The following is a 26,177-nucleotide window of genomic DNA, read 5'->3' on the forward strand; positions in this document are numbered from 1 at the left end:
AGGAAGAGCAGCAGACAGCAAAGACACCTGTGCTCAAAAATTGAGTCTGGGAGAAAGGCATCTGGAAGGAGAGGAATGGGAAAGGCAGGTGGCAAATAAGATATTGGAATAACACAAAGAAGTTTTGTGAAATTGATGGTAGCCATGCATTGTTTTATTTTACCTGTAATGTCAGGTGAGGAAAATAAAGCAACCCTCCTTGAACTTGGAGTAGTGGAACCTTTAACTAAACTGCTCACCCATGAAGACAAAATTGTAAGAAGAAATGCCACTATGATATTTGGAATCATGGCTTCTAATAGTAAGTAAAGACTTTTTAAAATAATCTCATAAATGCCTTGTAAATTTAATGTTAAGATATTTATTTTAATTTTATTTGAACTAAGGTTAATGTTAACAAAAAAGTTAAGTAAGATGTACCAAATGTATGATTTTAAGGGATATTTTTAAAATATAAAAACATGTGCAAATACTCTCTAAGTTGGTGATGTTCCAGAATTACTAGTTAGGAGAACAATTATTATTTTTTAAAATTGAAATAGTTTTTTTCTTGAGTTAGTATAATGTAATTTGTCTGACTATATGTAAGTTACTCTTCATATGTATTTCATAGTGAAGGAAAGTCAGGGTAAAGAGTTTTGATACATTTATTCTTTGAAGTCACAAATGATATTTTTGCCAAAATAAAATTCAGACATGCATTTAAATTAGATCTATTATTTGTTTGAATATTTTCATATATTTAATAGGATGGAATAATAATATTAGTTAAAATATGCTATTATGTTTATTAGAATTTCAGTTTGACCAAAATCATGCAAATAAAAGCAGTCTCTCACTAATGAACAGGGTAAGTTTTCATGTGTAAGTCATTTTCATGCTATAATGGTAGGTTTCTGAGTTACCCAACAAAAAGCTTTGTAATTATAATATATAAAATGCGAGGGTCTGTCACAGCCAAACAACCGGATGGATGACTGAACAGTAGGCTGTGTGGGGCAATCAGGCTGGCAGGGGGGCAGTTGGTGGTGACCAGGCTAGCAGGCAGGTGAGTGGTTAGGAGCTAGCAGACCGAATTGTGAAAGGGATATCCCGGATTGGAGAGCCCTGTGCACGAATTTCATGTGCCAAGCCTCTAGTTTATAATAAAAAATTACATTATTGGTGGAGACTGAATTCTAACATGAACCTCAGGATGCTAGGAATGAACATGTCTCTATTATAGCACTTGGCTAAAACTATCAGACTTTCTCCCTGTATATATACTTTCCCCCAATGTTCTGCCCCCCTATTTCTCCTTTTCCTTGGACACTGTTGAAGGCAGTGGCGTCACCTTATTCTGTGGTGTCCAGCGGGACCATGGCCTGAGTGTCTTCAGAGACAGTTGTGAGTGGAGGCTGGGGAGGAAAGGGGGAAGAAAGCTTTGTCTGGCATCTGTGCCTTTACCGCCTCAGCTGCGGAGACTACAGGAGCAGCACCTGTGTGGGGGAGAAACTGGATTCCATCGGGAATTTTAGTGGAGGGGGTTCTGGCAGCAATTGCAGGAGTTCCAAATGGTGGCTGTGGTGGGGCTCTGGGAGTGTTTCTGGGGATGAGAGCAGGATGAGGACAGTTGTGAGGGAGTAGGTGTTCCATCAACTTGGATTATGATAACATCGGTCAACACAACGTAGTACTTACCAGGCATTATTGTACGTGCTGTTTATGTATTAAATCACTAATGAGGTTGGTGCTATTATTTTTTCCTTTACATATGAGGTAGCTGAGGCACAGAGAAGTTAAATGGAGTAGTAATCATTTATATTGCAGGGACTTCGTAAACTTATCTCAAGGGTTGCCGTACTGAATGTGCTGTGTTGAATGTATTTATAGCCAAAAAAAGGAAAATTAAAATTTTTCTTATGTTTTTATTCTGTTTACACACTACATAATTTGAGAACCAAAGGTGCTTTGTAATACCTCTTGTACAACTCCTCATTTTAAAAACAAGAATTATCCCTAAAGGATTAGGTTCCTGGCCCAAAGTCATGCAGGTGGCTATTAACAGAACTAAGATTAGTTCTAGCATTGGAACTTTACTCTCTGACTCATAGTTTAGCGGACTTTTTATTTACCAAATATTTTATAATCCTTAACATTAGTGTGAATGCTAAGTCAGGTTCTCCTTCTAAATGATATTGGAGAATGCATATCATTTGGAAAGGAGAATTATAATTTATTGTTTATATTTATATTTTCTAGTTTAATGTCTAATCCTCTATGACTTCTTCCTGCTTACTTAGCTCTTAATTTCTATTCATTTTAATTTGTACACGGGGGGGCAGGGGTTGTCCCTCAGCCCAGCCTGCACCCTCTCCAATCTGGGACATCCCTCTCACAATTCAGGACTGCTGGCTCCCAACTGCTCACCTGCCTGCCTTCCCGATTGCCCTAACTGCTTTTGCCTACCAGCCTGATCACCCCCTAACCACTCCCATGCCAGCCTGATTGGTGCCTAACTGCTCCCCTGCCAGCCTGTTGCCCCTAATTGCCCTCCCCTGCAGGCCTGGGTTCCCCTCAACTCCCTTCCCTGCAGGCCCAGTTGCTCCCAACTGCTCAAACATTGCAGGCCTGGTCCCTCCTAACTGCCCTCTCCTGCTGGCCATCTTGTGGGCAGTCATCTTTGACCATAAGGGGCAGCCATCTTGTGTGTTGGAATGATGGTCAATTTGCATATTACTGTTTTATTAGATAGGATAGAGGCCTGTGCATGGGTGGGGACCAGCTGGTTTGCCCTGAAGGGTGTCCCAGATCAGGGTGGGGATTCCCTTGGTGTGTGGGGTGGTCTGGGCGAAGGGCCTATTGTGGTTTGCAGGCCAGCCACGCCCCCTGGTGACCCAAGCGGAAGCCCTAGTATCTAGGATTTATTTATCTTCTATAATTGAAACTTTGTTACTTGGAATGGAGGCCTGGGCCAGCCAGGGCAGGTGGAAAGCTTAGCTTCTCCCATCTCCGGGAGCAACTCAAACCTCCTGCTCTCTTCAGCTCTGTGGCTGCCATCATTTTTGTTGGGATTTATTTATCTTCTATTGTTGAAACTTTGTAGTATTGAGTGGAGGCCTGGGCTGGCAAGGGCAGGTGGAAAGCTTGGCTTCCTCCATTGCTGGGGAAACCCAAGCTTCCTTCCTGCTCTCCGTGGCCACAGCCATCTTGGTTGGGTTTATTTGCATATTTGATTCTGATTGGCTTGTGGGTGTGGTTTGTGGGTGTAGCAGAGATACAGTCAATTTGTATATTACTCTTTTATTATATAGGATTCTCATGTTCCAATATATAGGAAGTTTATAATCTGTGAAGCCCTTCAAACTGGTTACAAACTCTTTTTCTGAGCAGATTTATAGAAGTAATTTCATGAGTTTCTAAAGGAATCTGTGACCCAAAAATATTAAGAATTATTGTTACATTTAGGTACTAAATGAATTGACTTTCTTAGACCTACCAAGCCATATTCTGTAAGCTGGTTGCTAGACAAGGACCAGTGCTAAGGGCCAGTGCAATCTGCAACCACCAAGCTTAACAATGGAAAGAACTTTACTGCCTTCAAGGTCTCCATTGAATGCTTGAGTCTCAGGTATGCTGAGTGAACTTCTAAGAGCTTTCCATTGATTCTATGAATTGGGTAAAAAAACAACACACACAAACCAGTTTGGGGATTAACTGAACTGATTTTCTATCTGTTCTATTGTGGACACAGATTAAACACATGGCATCCTCAACTTCGTGTGAACTTCCTTTTTTGTTAAGAGAGCCATTATCAGCTATTGCTTCATTTTCACACATGCCCATGGAAAACTTAGAACAAAAAGTAAGCAGTCATTTAATCTCAATGAAAAGTCATGTTTCCAGAATAATCTCTAAATACACAGTTAATTTATCATCCTTGGGAAGTCTTTAAAAAATGGCCGATTCTTCAGAAATTTGACTCTTCATACGTTTTCTATGCACTCAATAATATAACTATGTTCATAATGGATAAACCAACAGAAGTTTCAACAGAATTCCAGGTGCTAAAAGGATTGCTATGAGAGCCATCTTTCCCTTTGGCAGTTGCAAACAAATTCTTGCTTCTTTTTTTTCCCTAGAGTGGTTGAGCTGTGTGCCTATGTTAAGCCTGAGTCACTTGAGACAGGCATGTAAATTACTTTGTTAAACATTTTTATCAAAATAGAGCTGCTGTCTTTTTTTAATTGAAAGTTTGTATTTAGTTTGATGAGGCCTTAAAACAGAGACTTATTTAATGAAGTCAGTTAAAGAGAGAGTTCATCAGGATCCCTGTGAGAAGTAGCCTTTGAAGCCTAGACTTTGTATCACTTTAAGGCAATCTGAAGAGCTTGCCATTTTAGGAAAAGGTTGATGTAAGCATATACAAGGTCAAGGATAAATTAGAGGACCAATATTATGCAACCAACAAATTGTAGGGAAATCCAAGATAGCAGCAGAGTAGGTGGGAGCTATACTCACCCCTTCCCAGGACCAAAATGGAATGACAACTGAATTTTAGAACAGTCATCGTGAATAACCAACTGAAGACTAGCCTGATAACGAAGAATTTACAGAAGAAGCCACATTGAGCCTGGTAGTGCTGCTGGTGCCAATAGGACTCGTCCACAGGGTCATGAGAAAAGCATTTCAGTGGCCCATGCAATAAGAATGAGATGTACTATGGTCTGTTATTGGAGTAGAAATGAAAGACTGTCCCCAGGTTCCTGGTATCTCATCTCCATCAATTCTGCAGTGGGAGAAGGGCCAAGATTCAGAAATTCTGTGCCTCACATCAGTCCCTGACAAAGTTTAGTCCCATTCACTCTCTGCCCCAATTCTTCTAGCTTAGTCTCTGAGCTCAGCTGCATTCAGGCTGGCGCTGTGCTGCTGTACCCAAGCCCACACACATGCCCAGGTGATAGGATCCATCCCCAGAGAGGGGAATGCAGGAAGCAGACAATCAATGATAAATGTTTCTCTCTCATCCATGTTTCTATCTCTCTATCCCTCTTCCTTCCTCTCTCCAAAGTCAATTAAAAAAATTCCTTAACAAAATATTTGCAAACCAAATCTAGCAATATATTAAAAAGATCATACACCATGACCAAGTGGGATTTATTGTATAATATTCACAAATCAATAAACATGATACTACAGAAGTGAAACGAAGGATAAAAAAAAATACATGATCATATCAATCGATGCAGAAAAGCATTTGATAAAATCCAGCATCCATTTATGATAAAAACTCTCAGCAGGGAATAGAGGAAGCAAGCATAACTCAACGTAACAAAGGTCATACATATATCACGAACCCACAGCCAACATCATATAATAAAACCTCAATAATAACAGACTAATTCAGGCGAGAGGGTGTCCGTTAAAGATGAAAGATCATTATATAATAAAGTAGGTTTCCTGAATGTGCGTGTTAAAAATCTGACAAATTAGTTTACCTTTTTTAAGTTATGTAGACACATTTTTGTAATTGAAATTAAGTATGTATGAAAAGCTAAATTTCACAGAAAAGTTTTCTATATGTATTGCAGTAATTTTAAACTTATACTGAGTAGGCCTAGTAAATGTGTGCATTTACAAGTCACTGGAGTAAACAAATGCATCCAACTGGGGCACATCTCACTATATGTAGGAACGCTGGCCAGCAGGCATTAAAATTGCTGCAGAAGATCATGCCACAAAACATCAGAACCCAATTACCACATGTGAAGCGGTGTGATCACATGCTGATCATTCCTTTAACATTTCTTATGAGTGGTGACTCTTGGATTTAAATATATAGAGTATAGTTGTAGATATGTACTAATAATATTTATTTCTGTGGGCAAAATCACTACAGTATTTTTCCAACATATGGCCTATTCACTATAATTTGTTAAAAATAACAGTAAATTAATAACAAAAAAATAACCTGTTAATTATAAGCAAATCTTGGTTAAAAGCATTTTAAGATTAACATAACAGGGTGTTATTTTTCACATGTAACATAGGGACTAGAAATTTAATCCATTAAACCCCAAATCCAGTACCTTGAGATCTGCAAATTTGAGGGTTTACTGTAGCCAATGGACAACACTAGAAATGTTTCCCTAAAGATCGGAACAAGTCAGAGATGTCCGCATTCAGCACCCTAATTAAACATAGTAATGGAAGTTTTAGCCACAGCACTCAGTAAGAAGAAACAAAAGGCATCCAAATTGGAAGAAAGAAGTAAAACTGTCGCTGAAACTGGTTTGGCTCAGTAGATAAAGCGTCGGCCTGTGAACTGAGGGGTCCCGGGTTTGATTCCGGTCAAGGGCATGTACCTTGGTTGCTGGCACATCCTGGGTGGAGGGTGTGCAGGAGGCAGCTGATCGATGTTTTTCTCTCATTGGTGTTTCTAACTTTCTATCCTTCTCCCTTTATTGATTTAAAAATCAATAAAATATATATTTTTTTAAAAAGAAGTAAAACTGTCATTATTTGCAGATGACTTAATACTATATATAGAGAACCCTAAAGATTCTATCAAAAAACTACTAGAACTGACAAATGAATTCAGCAAAGTAACAAGATACAAAATAAATATCCAGAAATCAGTTGCATTTTTATATACCAATAATGAACTATCAGAAAACTACCCCATTCATAATTTCCTCAAAAGGAATAAAATACTTCTGAATACATTTAATCAAGGATGTAAAAGACCTGTACTCAGAAATTATAAGATACTAAAGAAAAAGAAATTGAAGAAGATACAAATAAGTGGAAGCATATACCATGTTCATGGATTAAAATGCCCATACTACCCAAAACATATAGATTCAACACAATTCTTATCAAGATACCAATGGAATATGTCACAGAATTAGAAAAAAAATTCCAAAAATTGATATGAACCACTAAACACCCCAAATAACCACAGAATAAGTTCAGGAACCACACTACTTGATATCAAACTATACTACAAGGCTATAGTTAATCAAAACAGCATGGTTCTAGCATACAAACAGATACTTACATATTAATGGAACAGAATTAGAGAGCCCAGTAATAAACCCACACCTTTATAGTCAATCTTAGACAAAGGAGGCAAAAACATACAATGGGATAATGATAATCTATTCAATAAATGGTTTGGGAAAATTGGACAGACACATGCAAAAAGTTAAACTAGACTGCCTTTTACACCATACACAAGAATAAACTTACAATGGCATGGGAGATGTTCAAGCAATGTGTTTTAGAATTGTGCACGAGAAACCTGTATAATTTTGTTAACTATTGTCACCCAGTGAATTCAATAAAAGGAAAAAATGTAAATAAGGATGCAAGTAAAACAGATTGCATGATGTACTCCAGGAAATAAGGTGCTGGCAGTTCTGAAACAATTACATTTGAAGGTGTCATACTGTTTAACTAGAACATGTTCATGTGATCAAACCACAAGTTGGAAATTCTATTCAGTTGTCATATCTGAGAGTTTCCTCTGTTGAAAAAGAAGGGGACAGAGATCCATATTGTGTTTAAAGTGATGAAAGTAACAGCTTACCCATTATTATTATTTTTTTTTTTTTGCAGATTTAGCCTCAAGGAAAGATTCTTTGAATAATCTGCTGCCAAAAAGCAGAATAATAAGTTGATCAATGATGCCACCAATTTACAAAAGCTGCCAGTGAATCTGAATTGTCCATTGAACCATAAGGAACTGGTCTAGTGAATGGACTTAAGAGATCTGTTGTTGAACAGATTTGGGCTACATTCGTAGGTGGAAAGGGATCTCATGGCACAGAGCAAGACATGGTGTCACACACAGAGGCAGCAAGGGGCCTCTCCCCGCGGGGGAGCAGATCCTTCCCACAGAGAAGTCAGAGGTGCAGAGAGTACACGCAGCCTGAACCTTCTGGACCTCATGGTCCGTGTTGCAGCAGAAATTTTGAAGCTTACTTGGTGGAAGGTTATTTTGTATACCAACTGGGGGATGGAGAGCTAGAAGCCCAGAAAAAGAGGAGACTTTATTATGGCCTTCCCAAAAATCATTCCTAGCAATACACACTGAGCTCGTGAGAGAAGAGAATACCAATAGGTTCTGCCAGAGAGTGCAGATCTCCACAGTTCACCGGAACACTTAGAATGACCTATTATTTCTTAGCCTGTGGAGATAACGTGTCTTTTAAATGAGTTTCCACTATAAAATGATTTCCTCCACCTTGGGACACAACACTTCTCAGAAGTTCAATTATTTGTTTGTACTTCGGGCGTATTCACATACATGTAGCTGGCTATCATTTTGCTGGCCCTCATTTAGCAATTTTGAACAGAAACAGATAAATTGAAGAATAGACACATCCCTAAATTTCACAGGAAAATGTGTCAAAAAAAGGGGTGGGGGTAGGGGTGGGGGTGGGGGCAAGAATATCCAGCAATTAATGTGGAAGAATTCATCCAGCAACCATCTGCTTTGGCTGCTACAAAGTGAACTTTTCAAAAATGTTGGTAATGCTAATTTTTGATTACAGACAAAGATAACTGACCAAGAAGAAAAATTGCAAAACAAAAGTAGCAGCCATGCTCTATTTCTCAGAAAAGGGGGGTTAAGGATGGCAAAAAAGAAGCATGGCCATACCTATGATTAGGCTCATATAAATAACACAAACATGAACTTTAAAGAAATCAGTGAACTTATCATTAAGCATTTTTGGCATTTTGATAATGAAATGAAATGTAAACCAGATGTATTAATATAAAAAAGGCTGAAGATAATGCTTATGCATATTCTGTATAAATTTTACTAAAATCAAGTTTAAAAACACTGTTCCGCCAAAACCAGTTTGGCTCAGTGGATAGAGCATCAGCCTGCTGACTGAAGGGTTCCGGGTTCGATTCCAGTCAAGGGCATGTACCTTGGTTGTGGGCACATTCCCAGTAGGGAGTGTACAGAAGGCAGCTGATTGGTGTTTCTCTCTCATTGATGTTTCTAACTCTCTATCCCTCTCTCTTTCTCTCTGTAAAAAATCAATAAAATATATCTTAAAAAGATAAATAATAAAAATAGTGCCCTTCAGAGGGAGAAACCAAGATGGCAGCATAGGGTAGACACCTGAATGCAGCCTACCACAACAAATTTGAATTTAGAACTGGGAAACAGGGGAAACATCTCCTTGAAGTGCCGAACGGCTGGCTGAGAGGAGGCTCTACCATCTGGGAAGGAGAGAGAAGGCACACTGAACCTCAGGAACTGTGAAGGTGCGGAGAACTGTGCGTGTGAAAAGGCGGCTGCCCGATTTCGCTGCTGGCTTGCTTGCGGAGAGCAGAGAGGGTGGGCTGAGTTCGCTGCTGGCTTACTCCCTGCCCGCGGAGAGGGCGGACAGCTAATGCGTGGCTGGCTTTCTTGTGTGGGAGGAAAACAGAACCACCCTATTGCTCTGATAGATGGCCCCAGACAGGGAGAGGCCAGACTGTCAGGCAGTGGGCAGAGATCTCTCGGAGGTGTGTGAAGCCAGCAGCCATTACTGCGGGACTCAGAAACCAGACCCTCGTAGGGAGGGGCTGAATAAAGCTTGTCTGCACCACCTGAGACTCCGCCCCATCCAAGCGGAGCACAGAAGCCCTTCCAGTGGCTAGCTTCCTTGTTCGCTGCCAATAGGACTCTCCTAGGGAGAGGCAGACAGGAATCCAAAGCTTGTCTGCGCCTATACCAAAGAGGTGTGCATGCCTGCAACCAATTTTCGGGTTTCACCAAAGCTTGTCTGTGCCACCCCAAGACTCTGCCCCATCCAAGCAGAATACAGAAACCCTCCTAACTGAGACACTTCTGATCCTCATAGCCAATTGGCTTGGAGATCAACGCTTCCCAGTGGTACCAACAACAAGCAAGGCTTAACAATAAGACTGCACACAAAGTCCACAAAGGGCTACACCAAGACTGTCCACCTCAGGTAACTGGGAGGCTGACCCACTCAACCATATAGGACACCTTAGCACACAAAGCCACCCTACCAACTGAGGGAAGCTGTGAAAATTCCGAGACAAGGAAATAGATCACAAAGAAAAGATATGGAGGACAAGAAGAGACTGGATATAGAGTTCAAAACCACGCTTATAAGGTTTTTCAAGAATTTCCTAGAAAAGGTCGATAAAATAAATGAGACCTATGAGGAGATGAAAAGGGATCAACTAGAAATAAAGAATACATTGTCTGAAATAAAAAATATTATACATAGTCCTAAAAACAGAATGGAAGATCATAAGAATCAAGTCAAAGATTTGGAACACAAAGAGCCAGAGGACACTGCTCCACAGAAGCAAGAAGATAAGAGAATCCAGAAAATTGAAAATAGTGTAAGAAACTTCTGGGACAATTTCAAACAAACCAACATCAGAATTATGGGCATCCCAGAAGAAGAGAGAGAGCAAAATACTGAAAACATACTGAAAGAAATAGTGACAGAAAACTTCCCCCACTTGGGGAAAGAAATAGACTTACAAGTCCAGGCAGTGCACAGAACCCCAAACAAAAGGAATCCAAAGAGGAACACACCAAGACACACCATAATTAAAATCTCAAGAGCAAAAGACAAGAGAGAATATTAAAAGCAGCAAGAGAAAAGCAGGTAGTTATCTCTAAAGGAACACCCATACAATTGTCAGCTGATTTCTCAGCAGAAACCATGCAGGCCAGATGAGAATGGCAAGAAATATTCAAGGTGATGAATAACAAGAACCTACACCCAAAAATACTCTACCCAGCAAAGCTATCACTCAGAATCGAAGGCCAGATAAAGAGCTTCACAAATAAAAAAAAAAGCTAAAGGAGTTCATCACCGCCAAACCAGAATTATATGAATTGCTGAAAGGGGTTCTTTTAGAAGAGAAAGTAAATAAAGATAAAAATTATGATCAACAAATACGAAACTATCAACAAGTGAATCTAAAAACCCAGGGAATTTAAAAACCTGATGAACAATATTAACTGGTAAATATAATAGAATCAGAGGTATGGAAGGGGAGTGAACTGATGATTCTTGGGGAAAGGGGGAGTGGGGAGTGTGGGAAGAGTCTGAACAAAAACTGCACCTATGGATGAGGACAATGTGGGGTGGGGAAAGGGCAGAGGGTAGGGTGGGAACCTGGTGGAGGAGAACAATGGAGGGGGGGGGGAAATGAGGAACATTTGTAATAATATGAACAATAAAGATTTATTTAAAAAAATAAAAAAAAATAAATAAATAAAAATTAAAAAGTAGTGCCCTTCAGGCAGTTTTCTTTAAAAATAAATAAATAAATAAATAAATAAATAAATAAATAAATAAATATAAAAACACTGTTCCAACAAAACAAAAAAAGAATTACTGTTATATACTAAACAAGTGTAGGGCACAATTACGCACTAGTTTTGGCATATGTTCTAATCACATTTTACAGGTTTATGGTTATTTTTTCTAGTGTTATAGAAGGTAGCACAATAGCTCAGTGATCAAGGAGCACAGGCTCCTTGTGTCCGGTCAGGCAGGCCTGGGTGTGAAACCTGCCCCACTATTTATTTGCAGTGTGGCTTTTGAGCCTCATTTTCTTTATCTGTAAAAAATGATAGTGGAAGCTATCTCATAAGGGACTAATCAACAAACATGGCCATTATCATTATTAATAATAAACATTAATATTTTGCTTCTGTTGTAGATGATGTTAAAAAACTGTTGAGAGAGTTAGATGTCATGAACTCTGTTATTGCTCAGCTTGCACCAGAAGGTAAATTGGCATCCTATATGTATTTTAAAAAATGGGACTGGTGAACTTTTCACACTTGATTACACTACTTATTAAAACTGCTTAAGAAATATCAATTGTGAGTTGTCATTAAAATCTCTCCCACCAAGAGGGGCTCCAGCCAAGGTAAGATTTGTGGAGCTTTGGTTTTCAGAACGTGTTTTAAAGTAATGGTTAGATAGGTATTTAGCATACTCATGTCATTTATTTTTCACATGCAGAAGAGGTAGTCATCCACGAGTTTGCTAGTCTTTGCCTAGCAAACATGTCTGCGGAGTATACCAGCAAAGTGCAGATATTCGAACACGGTGGCTTAGAGCCCCTCATCAGACTGCTGAGCAGCCCCGACCCCGATGTGAAGAAGAACTCCATTGAGTGCATTTACAACCTGGTCCAGGTAAGTTTCATTCCTAAAATGTATTTTGACCAAAACTTGATTGTAGGATTTACTTTCCTATTAAAAAGAAAAAGCTTGAAACTCACCAGTTTTAATTAGTACTTCTTAGTACTATTTAGTAGTGATCATTCAGGTATAAAGGAAGTTTAGTGTAGATTCCTTTCAATTTTTGCAAGTATTTGTCTCCCATGAAAGGGCATTTTAGAGATGCATTTTTAATTCTAAAAGAATGGCATGGTTTACAAATTAAGATGGGATTATACTAGATAAAATGTATTTCTTCTGAAACGGGAAATCTAATATTCATGTTTAACTAGGTTTGACCTATTGATCTAGCCTTGGTGCCCCGAGCACAGTGGGAGTGATAGACGCCCTCCTCGGTGTCTCAGGGTTTTGGAACAGGTGTATTCATTGGTGAGAGCCTGTGAGTTGAGGACACTGAGCAGAACTCATCATTCACAACTGTAAGATGTGACCTCACTGTTCTGCTCTCTTTTGTAATGGAAACTGACTACCTTCTTCTCCCCAGCCTGGCTTGCCCTCTGTTCCCCACCTCTGCTCCTATCTCCCAACGCAACATTCAAACTCTTTTTTTTTTTTTTAAATTTTTTATTGATTTCAGAGAGGAATGGAGAGAGAATCATTGATCGGCTGCCTCCTGCACGCTCCCCCCCCCCCTCGACTCCCCCCTGGAATCGAGCCAGCAACCCAGGCACATGGCCTTGACTGGAATTAAACCTGTGACCCTTCAGTCCGCAGGCCCATGCTCTATCCACTGAGCCAGGCCGGCCAGGGCAACATTCGAACTCTTACACCCACAGCAGGTCGGTTCCCTGACACTATGAGCAATTATGGACATCCTTCTCTGCTTCCTTTCTCGCTCAGGTTCCTGAACAATTCTCACACACACTTGATTAGCTTAGAACAACTGAAAATACAAATATACCACTGTAAGTAGCCAGCAGTAGAGTGTGAAAGGGAGAGATGGCAAAGCAAAGATGAGGGAGGGTTCTGGCTAAACGGTCTCGACGTATCATACAGAAAAAGAGAGACCAGGAGGCTTATGCCAAATGCAGCAAACGCACTCACTTGTGGCCTAGCAGCCCTTGCACTTGGCTGGGCAGTGACTGGTGTTACCATTGCTTCTCCCTAAAGGGGCATCCTGAGAGGACAGCTCAGCTTTGTTTCCCTTTTCTGGTTACTGCAGGCTTTACCTTACCCGATAGGCCAAAACAATCCTCCAAGAGTGTGTGTGTTTTACATCCCAAGTTTCTTTCCAGCTCTTTTTGGCAATATTTTTAAGAAATATGTTTTTACTGATATTAGAGAGAGAGGAGGGGGAGGGATAAAATTTTAAAGAGAGACATTGATGAGAGAGAAACATCAATTGGCTGCCTTCTGCACGCCTCCCACTGGGGATAGAGCCCAAAATCCAGCATGTGCCCTGACCAGGAACCAACTGGTGGCCTCTTGTGCAGGGGACCATGCTCAATCAGCTGAGCCACACTGGCCGGGTTCCCATATACTTTTTTCATCAATAAAACAGGAATGAAAAGACCTCCACTATTCATAACAGAAGCACTAGTTAATAATCGTGTTATTAATTTCTCAGGACTGTCGTAACGAAGTACCACATACTGGGTGGCTTCAAACAATAGGATTTATTCTCTAATAGTGCTGGAAGCTGGATTTCTGAAATCAAGGTGTCAGGAGGGGCATGCTCCCTCTGTGATTCTGGGTAAAACCCATCCTTGACTCTTTCCAGCGTCTGATGATGGCATCAATCCTTGGTGTCTCTTGGTTTGCAGCTGTAGCAGTGCAGTCTCTCCCTCTGTCATTTCTTCTCTTTTTATAAAGACACCAATTTTTATAAGGATACCATTAAGAACCCACACTAAGCTATTATGGCCTTAACTTAGTTATATATGCAATGGCCCTGTTAAAATAAGGTCACATTTTTTAGGAACTGAAGGTTAGTACTTCAACCTATATTTTGGGGGGGTACAATTCAACACAAAACCCGTTTTTTATGTCTGAAGGAAGCTGAATATTAACAGCTGAAGGATGGCTAGAGGAAAGCTAAGCTGTAAGTGAGGCCTTTTCCACTCTTAATACTTTTTTTTTTTTTTACGTTTTGACAGCGCTTGGGAGCTTTTCATGGCATTTTGTCTTGTTTGCTCCATTGTTCACTCTAGCCAACTCCTTCCTACCAAATCACACACACCAGATTATAGACAATGCAGAGCAATTTGCCTAGACTCTAATGACCCCTTGATATTGTAAATTTCTTAAATAAAGGTCATGTGTCTGAACTAAACCTGATGTGAATTTGCATGCACAAGGCCTGCAAATAGCATTTCATTTCATAAACGTTCCTTTTGAATAAAGATAATAAAGAACTGATGCCATAATTTCATTTTATCAAATACTATTTGACACAGGACAGAGAATGTGAAAAGAATTTCATTATGCGTAGCTTTCATTGTAATACTATTCATGGTAATAAAAACTTGCTTTAAAATAAAGAAACAATAGATACTGTAAAAGTCATAGATATGTCTGTTTCCTGTTATTGGCAATGTCTGCATAGTTACAATAAATATTTTGGTGTTGTCGAATGAGGGTTTGCTTATTTTCGTTTATGAATTATTTTGAAAAGGAATTTGGAATGAAAGATTTCAAAACTATAACTTAGAATATTCTTTGTTAGAAAATTGAAATTCTCTATTATTGAGACTATATTTTGCTTTAAAATTTACTTATTTGATCATTTGTATTTTATGGCAGGAATTTAAATGTCGAACTACACTTCCAGAACTAAATGCAATCCCTCCTATATTAGAGCTTTTTAAGTCAGAATATCCAATTATTCAGTTGTTGGCTCTCAAAACCTTAGGTGTTATTACAAATGATAAGCTGTCACGAGCAATGTTAAGAGATAATCAAGGGATGGATCACCTTATTAAGATTCTGGAAACTAAGGTATTTAAAACATTTGTTCAACTGTCTATGAGGAAATGTATCTCTCCTAAATGTTGTTATAAAATATGAAAATTGTAGAATATTTTTAATTTTTTAGAAGAATTTGTAAAATAAAATTTTATTATATTTAAGCATGGTACTAAATATAGTGGACTAATTTGCTTATCGCTACATAGTTTTATCAGCTTGATTAAATCAGAGTAATGATAAAGGCCATTGTAAAATAATTTTTAAAATTTCCTTGGAGGTTTCTCAAAAAATTAAAAACAGAACTACCATATGACTCAGCAATTCCACTTTGGGGTATTTATCTAAAGAAAATCAAAACACTGTCGTGGTATTCCACACAGCATCTTTCTGTGTGGCGCATCTATCTGTGTTTCTCTCACTTTAAGGATGTCCGTCTTAAATTTCTAGCTCAGGTGAGGCTGCAGTTTCCACTGCTCTGGGGATTTGGGAGATTCCTCAGGCAGGAAAGCACACACTCACACACCCCTCTCTACCAGTTGGGAATTGTAAGGAATATAATTTCCTTCAGCTTCTGTTTGCTTTTTCAAAAATGTTTTCTCCAGATTTGAACATTGTTTTTGGTGAAACATTGTATGAGTACCTTCACTTGAATATCATTACCAGAAGTTTCCAGGAATTGTTTTTATCTATAAAACCCTTTGGAGTAGGGAGATGAGAAAACCTGGGGCAAACTGTCAGGGAGAGTGATGTCATGTTAATGAGCAGAACTGTTTCCTGGGGCCTCTGTCCCATCAAAATCAATTACATTATGTTCTGAATGACCAGAGTTTCTCTTGTGTAAAATTTGGAAAGTATAAATTTATTTTAGTATAACTTTTTAAAATTGTGTTTGCTTTTATTGTTAGGAATTGAATGACCTTCATATAGAAGCGCTTTCAGTGATAGCCAATTGCCTTGAAGATAAGGATACCATGGTGCAGATTCAACAGTCAGGGGGTCTTAAGAAGCTCTTAACATTTGCAGAAAACTCTACAATTCCTGATATTCAGAAGAATGCAGCAAAAGCAATTACGAAAGCAGCTTATGACCGTATGTCTCAATTTATGGAGTCTAAGCACACATACTCCGTCTGTATTCTTGATTTTGATTAGTACTAGCAAACACTAGAATATTTGTCTGTGTTTAAATGACAATTTGAGAATAGTGCTATACTTACTATTTAAGACCAAAATTCATCTTAATGCCAGTGAGTTAAAATAGATATTGCTTTGTCAAAGATATAATAAACAGAACATGATTTAATTATAACCCTATCTATTTTAAATGAATAAGTCCTAAATTAAGTTTTAATTCTTTATTTCTCTTGATTTTGGAGTTATGCAGAATATGCACATTGCTTGTGATCCTGAAAACATTATTTCAATAAATCCACATTTAGAATGATATCTATGTAGTAATTTCAGATTTCAGCTGAGTCAGTGCCATGTTATAGAGCTGTGAAAAATAATATGCTCATACTCTATACATAATGCAATTTCATTTCAGTGGCAAGACATAATGGCATAAATCTGTAAAATATGAGAGATTAATTATATCACAAGCTCCAAAGATGAAGTTATAGTTTTAATTTATGTATATTTGGAGTATATGATTTAGTAAAAGATGTGACTTTATTTTTCCCCTTCCACATCACTCCTCATATAAATGATAACAACTCTGACTAGTTTAAGTGATTTATATTCTAAACAAATATACTCATATCTGTATATATGTCTCTGTGTATATTATGGGAAACATTTTCTTTTCAACCCATACTGGATTTCTTCAGGGCAAAGTTTTAATACAAAGCCAAATTTCACTGTCTGGTACATAGTTGAAATAGAGTGTGCCTTTGAGTTACATTATATGTGCCATATCTAAAGATAGGCTATAAAAAACAAGTTTTTTAATATTGGCAAAAGTTGGTTGATGGAACTAGACCTTACCATATCTGGTCAGTTCTGGTTGCTGCCTATCGCAGACCTCAGCTGTCTGAGACCCAATGAAAGGATAGCAGGAAGACAGGAACAAGGTCAAATTTGTGTATATCTCAACTTCTCTTTGGATTAGTGTGGCTGGGCTGCTCGAGATTGTGTCAGCCCCTTTGGGGGTAGTGAGTTTCACGAGTTTATCACCTTCATGTGACACAGCAGAGGGAAGAACACTGCACGGAGAGTGTCTGGTGTTTTAGTTCTACTACTAGTTCCACCGCTGGCACAGCACTGACCTCGATGTGTGACTGTGCGTGAACTACAGCTTCTCTGGACCTATTTATTAACTCATTTATTAATGATTTACTGAATCCAGCTCCCTGGTGTCAATAAAGGTAGAACAGGCAGATAAATAGGCAATCACAATGCAAATGGGTTTGATGATGGAAGAATGAGGTCACCCCAGGAGGGCCACCTAAGGCAGACTTGGATCAGAGAAGGCTTCCTGAAATAGAAAGGACCTGTTCAGACTAGAACCTAGAGTAAACAATGGAAACTGGCTTGGCAGAGGAGTTCCTGGTGGAAGTGGGGAGGATCAGCAGCACCGAAAGGTGATGGAACAGTGTGTGTAAAGGCCAGAGGGGGACTGAGCCTGGTAAGGTCCAGAACTGAAAGTTTTCAGAATGGTCAGTGAATAGAAGGTAGCAGAAAACTGAGAGTTAAGGTTATCGAGTAATGAGGAACCAAACGCTAATGGATGTTCTAAGTCAAGTTAAGGACTTTGAGCTTTATATTGATAGCAACAAAGAGCCTTGAATTGACATAGAAAGAGGAGGGAACATTGCAGATTTTCACTTTTTAAAGAAAGAGCACTTTTGTTGCAAAGATGAGGAAGGGGGGTGCTGGGGGAATTTTGGAGAGAGGTGAAGGTATCCTGAAACAGAGACATGGTGCTTGGAATGGACTCAGAGGCAAGGAGAATGGCCAGGACAGTTTGTTGAGTGACCACATGCACTGGGGGAAGAAGCAGGTGATGCCTAGGATAAGCCAGCTTTCTGGTCTCCACAGCTGGAAGTAGAAGGGTGAAACTCATAGAAATAGGAACTGAAGAAGAGAAGCAGGCTTTGATGGAAGAAAAGGAAAGTTCTATTCTTTTATTAATTGTCATAGAATACACATAATAGAACTTTTTCATCTTAATTATTTAAGTAACCAATAAATAAATTCATGTAACCATTAAGTAAATTCATGCTACTGTGCTGTCATCACCACAATTCACCCACAGAACTCGCTTCATTTTGCAAAACTGACACTTTCTCCCCATTAAACCCTTCCCCCTCCCTGCAGTCCCTGGCAACTACCATTCTTTCTGCCTCTATGATTTCTAAATACTTATGCAAATGGAATTATACAATAATTGTCCCTTTGTGATTGGCTTATTTTACTTAGCATGCTGTCCTCAAGGTCTACTTTTAGAATGTGTCAGAATTTCCTTCATTTTTAAGGTTGAATAGTATTCCATTGTATGTATACACCACATTTTGTTGATCCACTCATCCACTGATGGACATCTGGGTTGTTTCCACCCTCTGGCTATTGTGAATAAGGCTGTTATTAACATGGATGTACAAATATCTCTTCAAGTCCCTGCTTTTAATTCTTTGGGGTATATACCAAGAAGTGGAATTATTAGGTCATTTGGTAATTCTGTGCTTAATATTTTGAGGATTTGCCATATTGTTTTCCCTAGTAGCTAAACTATATTTCCATCAGCAGTGCACATGGGTTCAAATTTGTCCACTTATCACCAAAACTTATTTTTAATTTTCAAGTTGATTTTATTGGAGTGACATCTATACTAATAAAAGCATAATATGCTAATTAGACCGGACAGCTGAACAACCTTCCGGACATCTGGACATCCTTTTGGACAAAGCCGCAATGGGCAAGGGCCAAGGCAGAGGCGGTTAAGGGCAATCAGGCAGGCAGGCAGGCAGGTAAATGGTTAGGAGCCAGCGGTCCTGTATTGCCAGAGGGATGTCCAACTGCCGATTTAGGCCCCATGTGAAATTGGGCCTAAACTGGCAGTTGGACATCCCCAGAGGGGTTCTGGATTGCAAGAGGGCTGGGCTGACGGGCCTCTAGCTGGTTAATAAAATTACATAGATTTCAGGTGTACAAGTAGAGAATACATTATCTGTTTAATATACTGTGTGTTCACCACCCCAAGTCAACTCTTCTTCCACCACCATTTATCCCCCTTTATTCCCTAGTCAACCTCAACCCACCCCCTTTTTTAAATAGAAGCCATTCTAATGGGTGTGAAATGGTATTTCACTGTGTTTTGATTTGCATTTCCCTAATGACAGCTATTTTGCTCATCTTCTCCCTGTGGTTATTAACCATTTATATATCTTTTTGGAGAAATGTTTATTCAAATTCTCTGCCCATTTTTTAACCAGGTGGTTTATTTTTGTTGTTGTTGAGTTGTAGTAATTTTTATATATTCTGGATACTAACCTGTTATAAGATACATAATTTGCAAATATTTTCTCTCATTCTGTGTGTTATCTTTTCACTCTGTTGATTGTATCTTTTGATGCAGGAAAATTTTTTGATATGGTCCAATTTATTTTCTTTTTCACCTGTGCTTTGGGTGTCAAATCCAAGAAATCATTTATGATATTAAATCCAATGTCATGAAGTTTTCCCCTTATGTTGTCTTCCAATAATTTTAGGTCTTTGACTTACTTTGAGTTGTTTTTATATATTGTATGAGGTAAGGATCCACCTTCATTCTTCTTTAAAAAATTTAAAAATTAATATTTTTAAAATTGATTTCAGAGAGGAAGGTAGAGGAAGAGAGAGAGAAACATCAATGAGGAGAGAGAACCACTGACCAGCTGCCTCCTGCATGTCCCCTACTGGGGACTGAGACCCCAATCTGGAATTGAACTGTGATCTGGTTCAAAGGTCGATGCTCTATCACTGAGCCCCACCAGATGGGCCAACTTCATTCTTTTGTACATGAATACCCAGTGTACCATTTGTTGAAATCCATTTGTTGAAATCCATTCTTTATTTGTAGTACAAAAAAAAAAATTTGACCAGATAGTCTTTAACTCTCACCTGGCACTTAATATTTTGTGAATCTACTACATTTCAGTTCCAAATTGTGTCTCTTGACTATTTTAGAATCTAATACCTAAATCTATATTTAGTTCACTAATTCCATTTATAATTTTTTTGCAGTCTGAAGAATCCTTGTCTTGTTTAGTCTCTCCCAATAATCATGTTCTCAGGTTATCCTGTAATCATTTTCTTGCCTTTTCTGGACTTCCTTGTCTTCATGATGTACAGTGTTTAATATATTGTGTGTTCACTATAGCTTTTTGAAGTACAGTAACAAGTATTATGGCCAACATTTAAAAAAACATATATCATAATGTATTTTATATAAAGATGAACTATTTTATTATTTATTTTCAATTTTAGTCTTATGGAGCAGGTATTTTAGTCAGGCTTTTGACCATATCCACATATTGAGCCAATTCTTTAAAGAAGAGACCTACACTAAATCCCAAATTTTATTTTTCATTCAGCATGCAGACCTCAAAGTTTTTAATCTTAAATTCTACATTTTTTTTATTTTGAAAAAATTCAAGTTTTGCTTTTCATTTTCATTAAGGCCTAGTATATTACCAAATGTGTCCAAGAATCCTACTAGTATACAGTAGGAAAAGTATACTCTTTGCCTACTACTTAGCAGATACATGTATTGTATGCATGCTGTATGCAAAACACTATTCTAAAAGATAAGGATAACAATGAGATAAGTGATTAAATATTTGTTGAATAGACTAACAGGTATGTTTCTTGTAGAATGTAGAGCTTGCTATTTATCTTTTAGCTCTACTTTATAAATTATATTGTACAGCTCTTTTGTCTTTATATTTTATTTTCTTTGATCTCTCACTGATGAAAAGTGGTATGTTAGAAGCTTCCCATTATGTTGTTTCTGTTGCTTTTTTTCTTTATAACTTTAACTTTGCTTAATTTAATATTATTTTATATCCACTACTCATTTAAATAAATAAAAAAACTTCACTTACTGCTTTTAGCTTTAAATTCTAATGTATATTAAGATTGCCATGGCCCTAGCCGGTTTGGTGCAATAGGTAGAGCATCAACCTGCAGACTGAAGGGTCCTGGGTTCAATTCTGGTCAAGGGCATATGCCCAGGTTGTGGGATTGATCCCCAGTAGGGGGTGTGCTGGAGGCAGCCAATCAATGGTTCTTTCTCATCATTAATGTTTCTATCTCTCCCTCTTCCTCCTCTCTGAAAGCAATAAAAATAAAAACAATCACTTGAAGAAGAAAAAAAAGGTTGCCGTTTTATTATCAAAAGTGGCCTAACACAGCTTTGCAAACTCCAGATGGTTTAAATAAAGAGAAAATGAAGAGACTATTTTACAATTAGTTAAGGGAACAAACAAGAGATGGTGAGGTCCCCAGGAAATTAGCAATATTGAGAAATCCCCACTACCACTAGATTCAAAGGCAAGATATAAAACATTGTTAGACTTATTTTTACAACTTTTGTAGTTGGCCTTATTTCTGACATCATGTTTTATTCTTTTTGCTTTTTATTTTTCTATGCTCTCTCCTTGGTTTCCTTTTAATTCTTTTTGTTACATAGATTTTTAAAATCATGACTATTTTAAAGATAAATTTGCTATCTTAAGATATTTAGCATTTTGCTTTGAAAACTTTTTTTCTTCCTGATATTTGTACATTTCACAGGTGGTTATACAATAGCTTCTCCTCTCTAAAATCTATATAGCTTGACTGGCATGGCTCAATGATTGAGTATTGATATATGAACCAAGAGGTCATGGTTCAATTCCATGGTTCAATTCCATGATAGATCAAGAGGCAGCCAATCAATGATTCTCTCTCATCATTGATGCTTTTATCCTTCCCTACTCCCTTCCTCTCTGAAATTAAGAAAAATATATTTAAAAAATCAAATCAAATCTATATAAACCTTTCTTCTTTTAAGAATCACTTAGCCATTTTTTCCATTTATTTATTTATTTATTTACAGAGAATGGGAGGGAGAGAAGAAGATAGAAAGAAACATCTATGTAAGAGAGATATTGATTGGTTGCCTTCTGTATGCACTCCAACAGGGGCCAGGGATTGAACCTGCAACCTAGGTACATGTCCTTGATCGGGAATTGAACCCATAACCCTCTAGTGAGGGGTCCAATGCTCTAACTACAGAACAACACCAGCCAGGGCAAGATTTTATATTTCATTTGTTTCTCAATTGACCAGAGTATATATTTTTCAGTTCAGTATTTTTTTTCAGGAATAGTCAGGAGTAGCATATTTTTTAAGTCCTTATCTGTGAATGTCTATTGCCTTTATACATACAGGGTGGGACAAAAGTTGGTTTACAGCTGCTCATATGGAAAAGAATACAATAATTAATAAATAATAATACACGAATAAACCCTGTTACTTGTACTCACAACTGTAAACCTACTTTTGCCCGACCCTGTTTATGACAGTGTAGCTGAGTTTGGAATTGTTCTGCCATAACATTTTCTCCCCAAAGTCTTATACACCTTGCTTTTGTAGAGTCTGAGTCTAAGGCCAGCTTGTTTGCTATTCAGGATGTTTTCTTTTTGTATTTATAGGTAGAATCCTTTATCCTATGAGTCAAAATTTTTTGCCAAAATGTGTCTGAGACTCTGTCTCTCTGCCTATTACATAGTAAAGTCTTTTGATATCCAGAATCATGCTTTGTTTGTTTTCTATTATACTTTTGATTATTGTTTTTATTTTATTTTATATTTTCCCCAGGAATATTTGTTAACTTTAGAACACCTCTGTCCTCTTTCTTCTATACCTATTCCACACTCCAAAATGAGGAGTGCTCTGCCTAGACCTGATTTTAATAAACATACAGTGTCCTTTGTCTTTTCCCCCATCAGTTCAGATGATCATAGAACACTTTTGCCCAGATTTGGATGATGACTCTCCTCTCTAATATGGCATTGCAACACTAATGTGCTCTTTTCCTCCTGGTCCCATCAGTTATATAGGAGGAAGCTGGTATAAATTTGGAACATTCTGTGGGGCCCATAATTGTTCATTGAACAGGGGTATTTATGGAAATTTATTTCTTCCTTTCTTGCCCATGCTTGTTTGCTATTCAGGATGCTTTCTTTTTGTATTTATAGGTAGAATCCTTTATCCTTCTTTTCTTCTCAATCAACCTTCCAACCAAAAGACTAGTCAATTTAACCCTAGCCGGTTTGGCTCAATGGATAGAGAGCATTGGCTTGCAGACCAAAGAGTCCCGGGTTGGATTGCAGTTAAGGGCACAGGCCTTGGTTGCAGGCTCCTCCCTGGCCCAGGCCCTGGTCAGGGCGTGTGCAGAAGGCAACCAATCGATGTGTTTCTCTCATATCGATATTTCTCTCTGTCTTTCCCTCTCTCTTTCACTTTCTCTAAAAATCAATGGAAAAATATCCTTGCCGAAACCAGTTTGGCTCAGTGGATAGAGTGTTGGCCTTCGGACTGAAGGGTCCCAGGTTTGATTCCGGTCAAGGGCATGTACCTTGGTTGCGGGCACATCCCCAGTGGAGGGTATGCAAGAGGCAGCTGATCGATGATTCTCTCTCATCAATGTTTCTGGCTCTCTATCCCTCTTCCTTTCTCTCTGTAAAATATCAATAATTTTTTTTAAAGGAAAAATATCCTTGGGTGAGGATTAAAAAACAAACAAAAAACTAGCCAATTTAAATAACTTCACCTCTTCATCTTATCTCCATCCTTTAACCTCCTTCTTCCACCATCCTACAAAAATGGTCCTTGTAGAATTTCCATCTAACCTTCCAATTACTAAATCCTATAGATATATTTTCAGTTTTTTTTATTGATCTCTTTGTGGCCTCCCACGCTGTTGACTGCCCCCTCCACCGGGAACTTCTTACATCCCTTGACTTCCAGAGCACTCCTCTTCCCTGGTAATGATTCTAATCATCAGACCAACTCTTTGCCTTTATCAGCTTTCTCTCATCTGACCAACTATCATCTATCATTTCAATATTAAACTTGCCTTCCCAACTTCTGTCTTGTCTTTCAAATCTCCCCGAGTAACCACACTTGTAACTCATGTTTCAGCTGACTCCTTATTTGCTTATTAATCCCAACTCTATTTAATTATGACCTGTCTTCTGAATTCCAGCCTATATTTCTGATGACTTCCAAGCACATTCAACTACATTACTCAAACTCAGTTTTTGAGGGGTCATTAATTCCTTTGAAAAATCTAATGAAAGAGACCCACCTCCCAAATACACAAATGCTCAACATTTTGCCTATAACTTCAGGGAGTTCATGAACTGCCAGAAGCTCATCTATGCCTTCTGGATCCAGACTCCATGTTAGTCACTCTTGAACTAGAATAAATAGGATCAAGTCCAGATGCCCTAGCTCAAAATCAGAGATTTTTTCCATCTTGTACTATGATATGGTCATTGTTTATCAATGTTTTCTTGCTCAGATACTCTCCATTGTGCTATTCTCAGGTAGTTTGACCTGATACTTTGGAATATCAACCAAGCACAAGACAAAAGTTAACTTCCATTGCTTAGTAGAACCCCCATCTTCCAGATGGAACAAGATCTACAGCCACTCTGACATCACTTGACCCACTGCCCATGCGTATTGCAGTAGAGATCCTTCACCTTTGTCTTACAGGCTTCATCTGTTACTCTAAAAACTTATAGTTGGTAACCTTTGTTTATAATTTCTGGCATGGCCTCCTTCCTTCCTAAATTGTTTCCACCTTTGGTGATTGTGCAAACCCTGGAAAAGTGAATCAAATGAATCTGTAAATCTAATGGATGCACAGGTGGTTTAATTTTCTTATAGTCTGGTTTGGCAACTTGATTCTTTGAGCCTCTAGAAAAAGATGATTCCACAAAGGCTCAAACTTCCTTTCTATACACATATCCCAAAGAGTGAGGCCTCTCCTGGTTGGCAGGACAGGGCTTTGAGAACATCTCTCCATTTCAAACTTCTGCAGAAGCAGAATTCCCCTCAGGATTCTGCCTTAGCCATAGCATGTGTGGTTGGAGCTGCCCACTGTGTTGAAAATCAATCCTCTCCCCTAGGGCCAGTGCTGGAGGATAGACAGGTGTCTTCCTCATTTACCTGATTTTTTCCTTCTATGTTTGTTGACTCACTGACCTTGCAGTGCTGTTCACCTGGCCAGCTTCACGCTCCCCACCTCTTCCTTCTGCCTCCATGCTAGACTGCACCTTGTTTCCAGGTCCCACCTGTGTTTCTTGTCTACCCCTTTTTGTATCAGCCATTGCCTGCCTTGCCCTCCCCACAGACCCAGCCAGGTTGGCATGCCTTGTTTTATTTTAGACATGCCTTATTTGATATTAGTAAATCAAATTTGCCTATCAATTTGAAATTAGATAAACTCTAAAAGCTTATAAGAATTAACAAAGTTATCTTCTAATATTTCTGTATTGAAAGCAAATAATCTTGAAGGAGTTTTAAATAATTTTCCACCTATAGAAAATTCCATTCTTAACTAAGTTTTAACAAATATTATTCCTTATACTTTTGTTAAGAACAAAGTACCCATCAGTGTTTATTTATAACATTTTTTTTTTACTTTTCATCATCATAAAAAAAAAATCTGTAGGCTCAATAATGCAAAACACATAGCACAAATGCTTTAAGTTTTGCTTGTTGAGTGAAGTTTTAACATATATTTTAAACATGGAAAGCCCAAATCTGTATGCCTGTGACTTGGCATCAGGAGGAGGAAGGTGTTAATTACCACGTTGCCAGGAGGTTTATGAACAGGCATTAACATCTCAGCAGGAGCACAGGTGGCACAATAGTGACTTATGGGAAGAGGTGAAGAAAAGCATCATTACATACAGATTTATTTTCAGTCACAAAAGCTCATGATTTTTATTTTAGGGATATTGAACAAATGTAATTTTTAAAGAATGTTCCTCTTTAATAGCATAATT

General features: G+C 38.3%; 1 protein-coding gene across 2 annotated transcripts in view; it reads left to right on the plus strand.

The window, feature by feature from the left end:
• ARMC3 (armadillo repeat containing 3) overlaps positions 1–26,177 on the plus strand; it is a gene marked incomplete at its 5' end in the record, with an annotated part of 86,839 nt that overhangs the window by 16,448 nt on the left and 44,214 nt on the right. For both annotated transcript variants that reach the window (XM_084868341.1, XM_084868340.1), the window contains 5 exons: positions 176–301; positions 11,698–11,766; positions 12,006–12,181; positions 14,969–15,163; positions 16,039–16,222. In XM_084868341.1, coding sequence (XP_084724467.1) covers positions 176–301; positions 11,698–11,766; positions 12,006–12,181; positions 14,969–15,163; positions 16,039–16,222 — 750 coding nt within the window. The remainder of the gene's footprint in view (positions 1–175; positions 302–11,697; positions 11,767–12,005; positions 12,182–14,968; positions 15,164–16,038; positions 16,223–26,177) is intronic.

Source organism: Pipistrellus hanaki, assembly GCF_964339955.1.
Source record: "Pipistrellus hanaki genome assembly, chromosome: 1".
Lineage (NCBI taxonomy): Eukaryota > Metazoa > Chordata > Mammalia > Chiroptera > Vespertilionidae > Pipistrellus > Pipistrellus hanaki.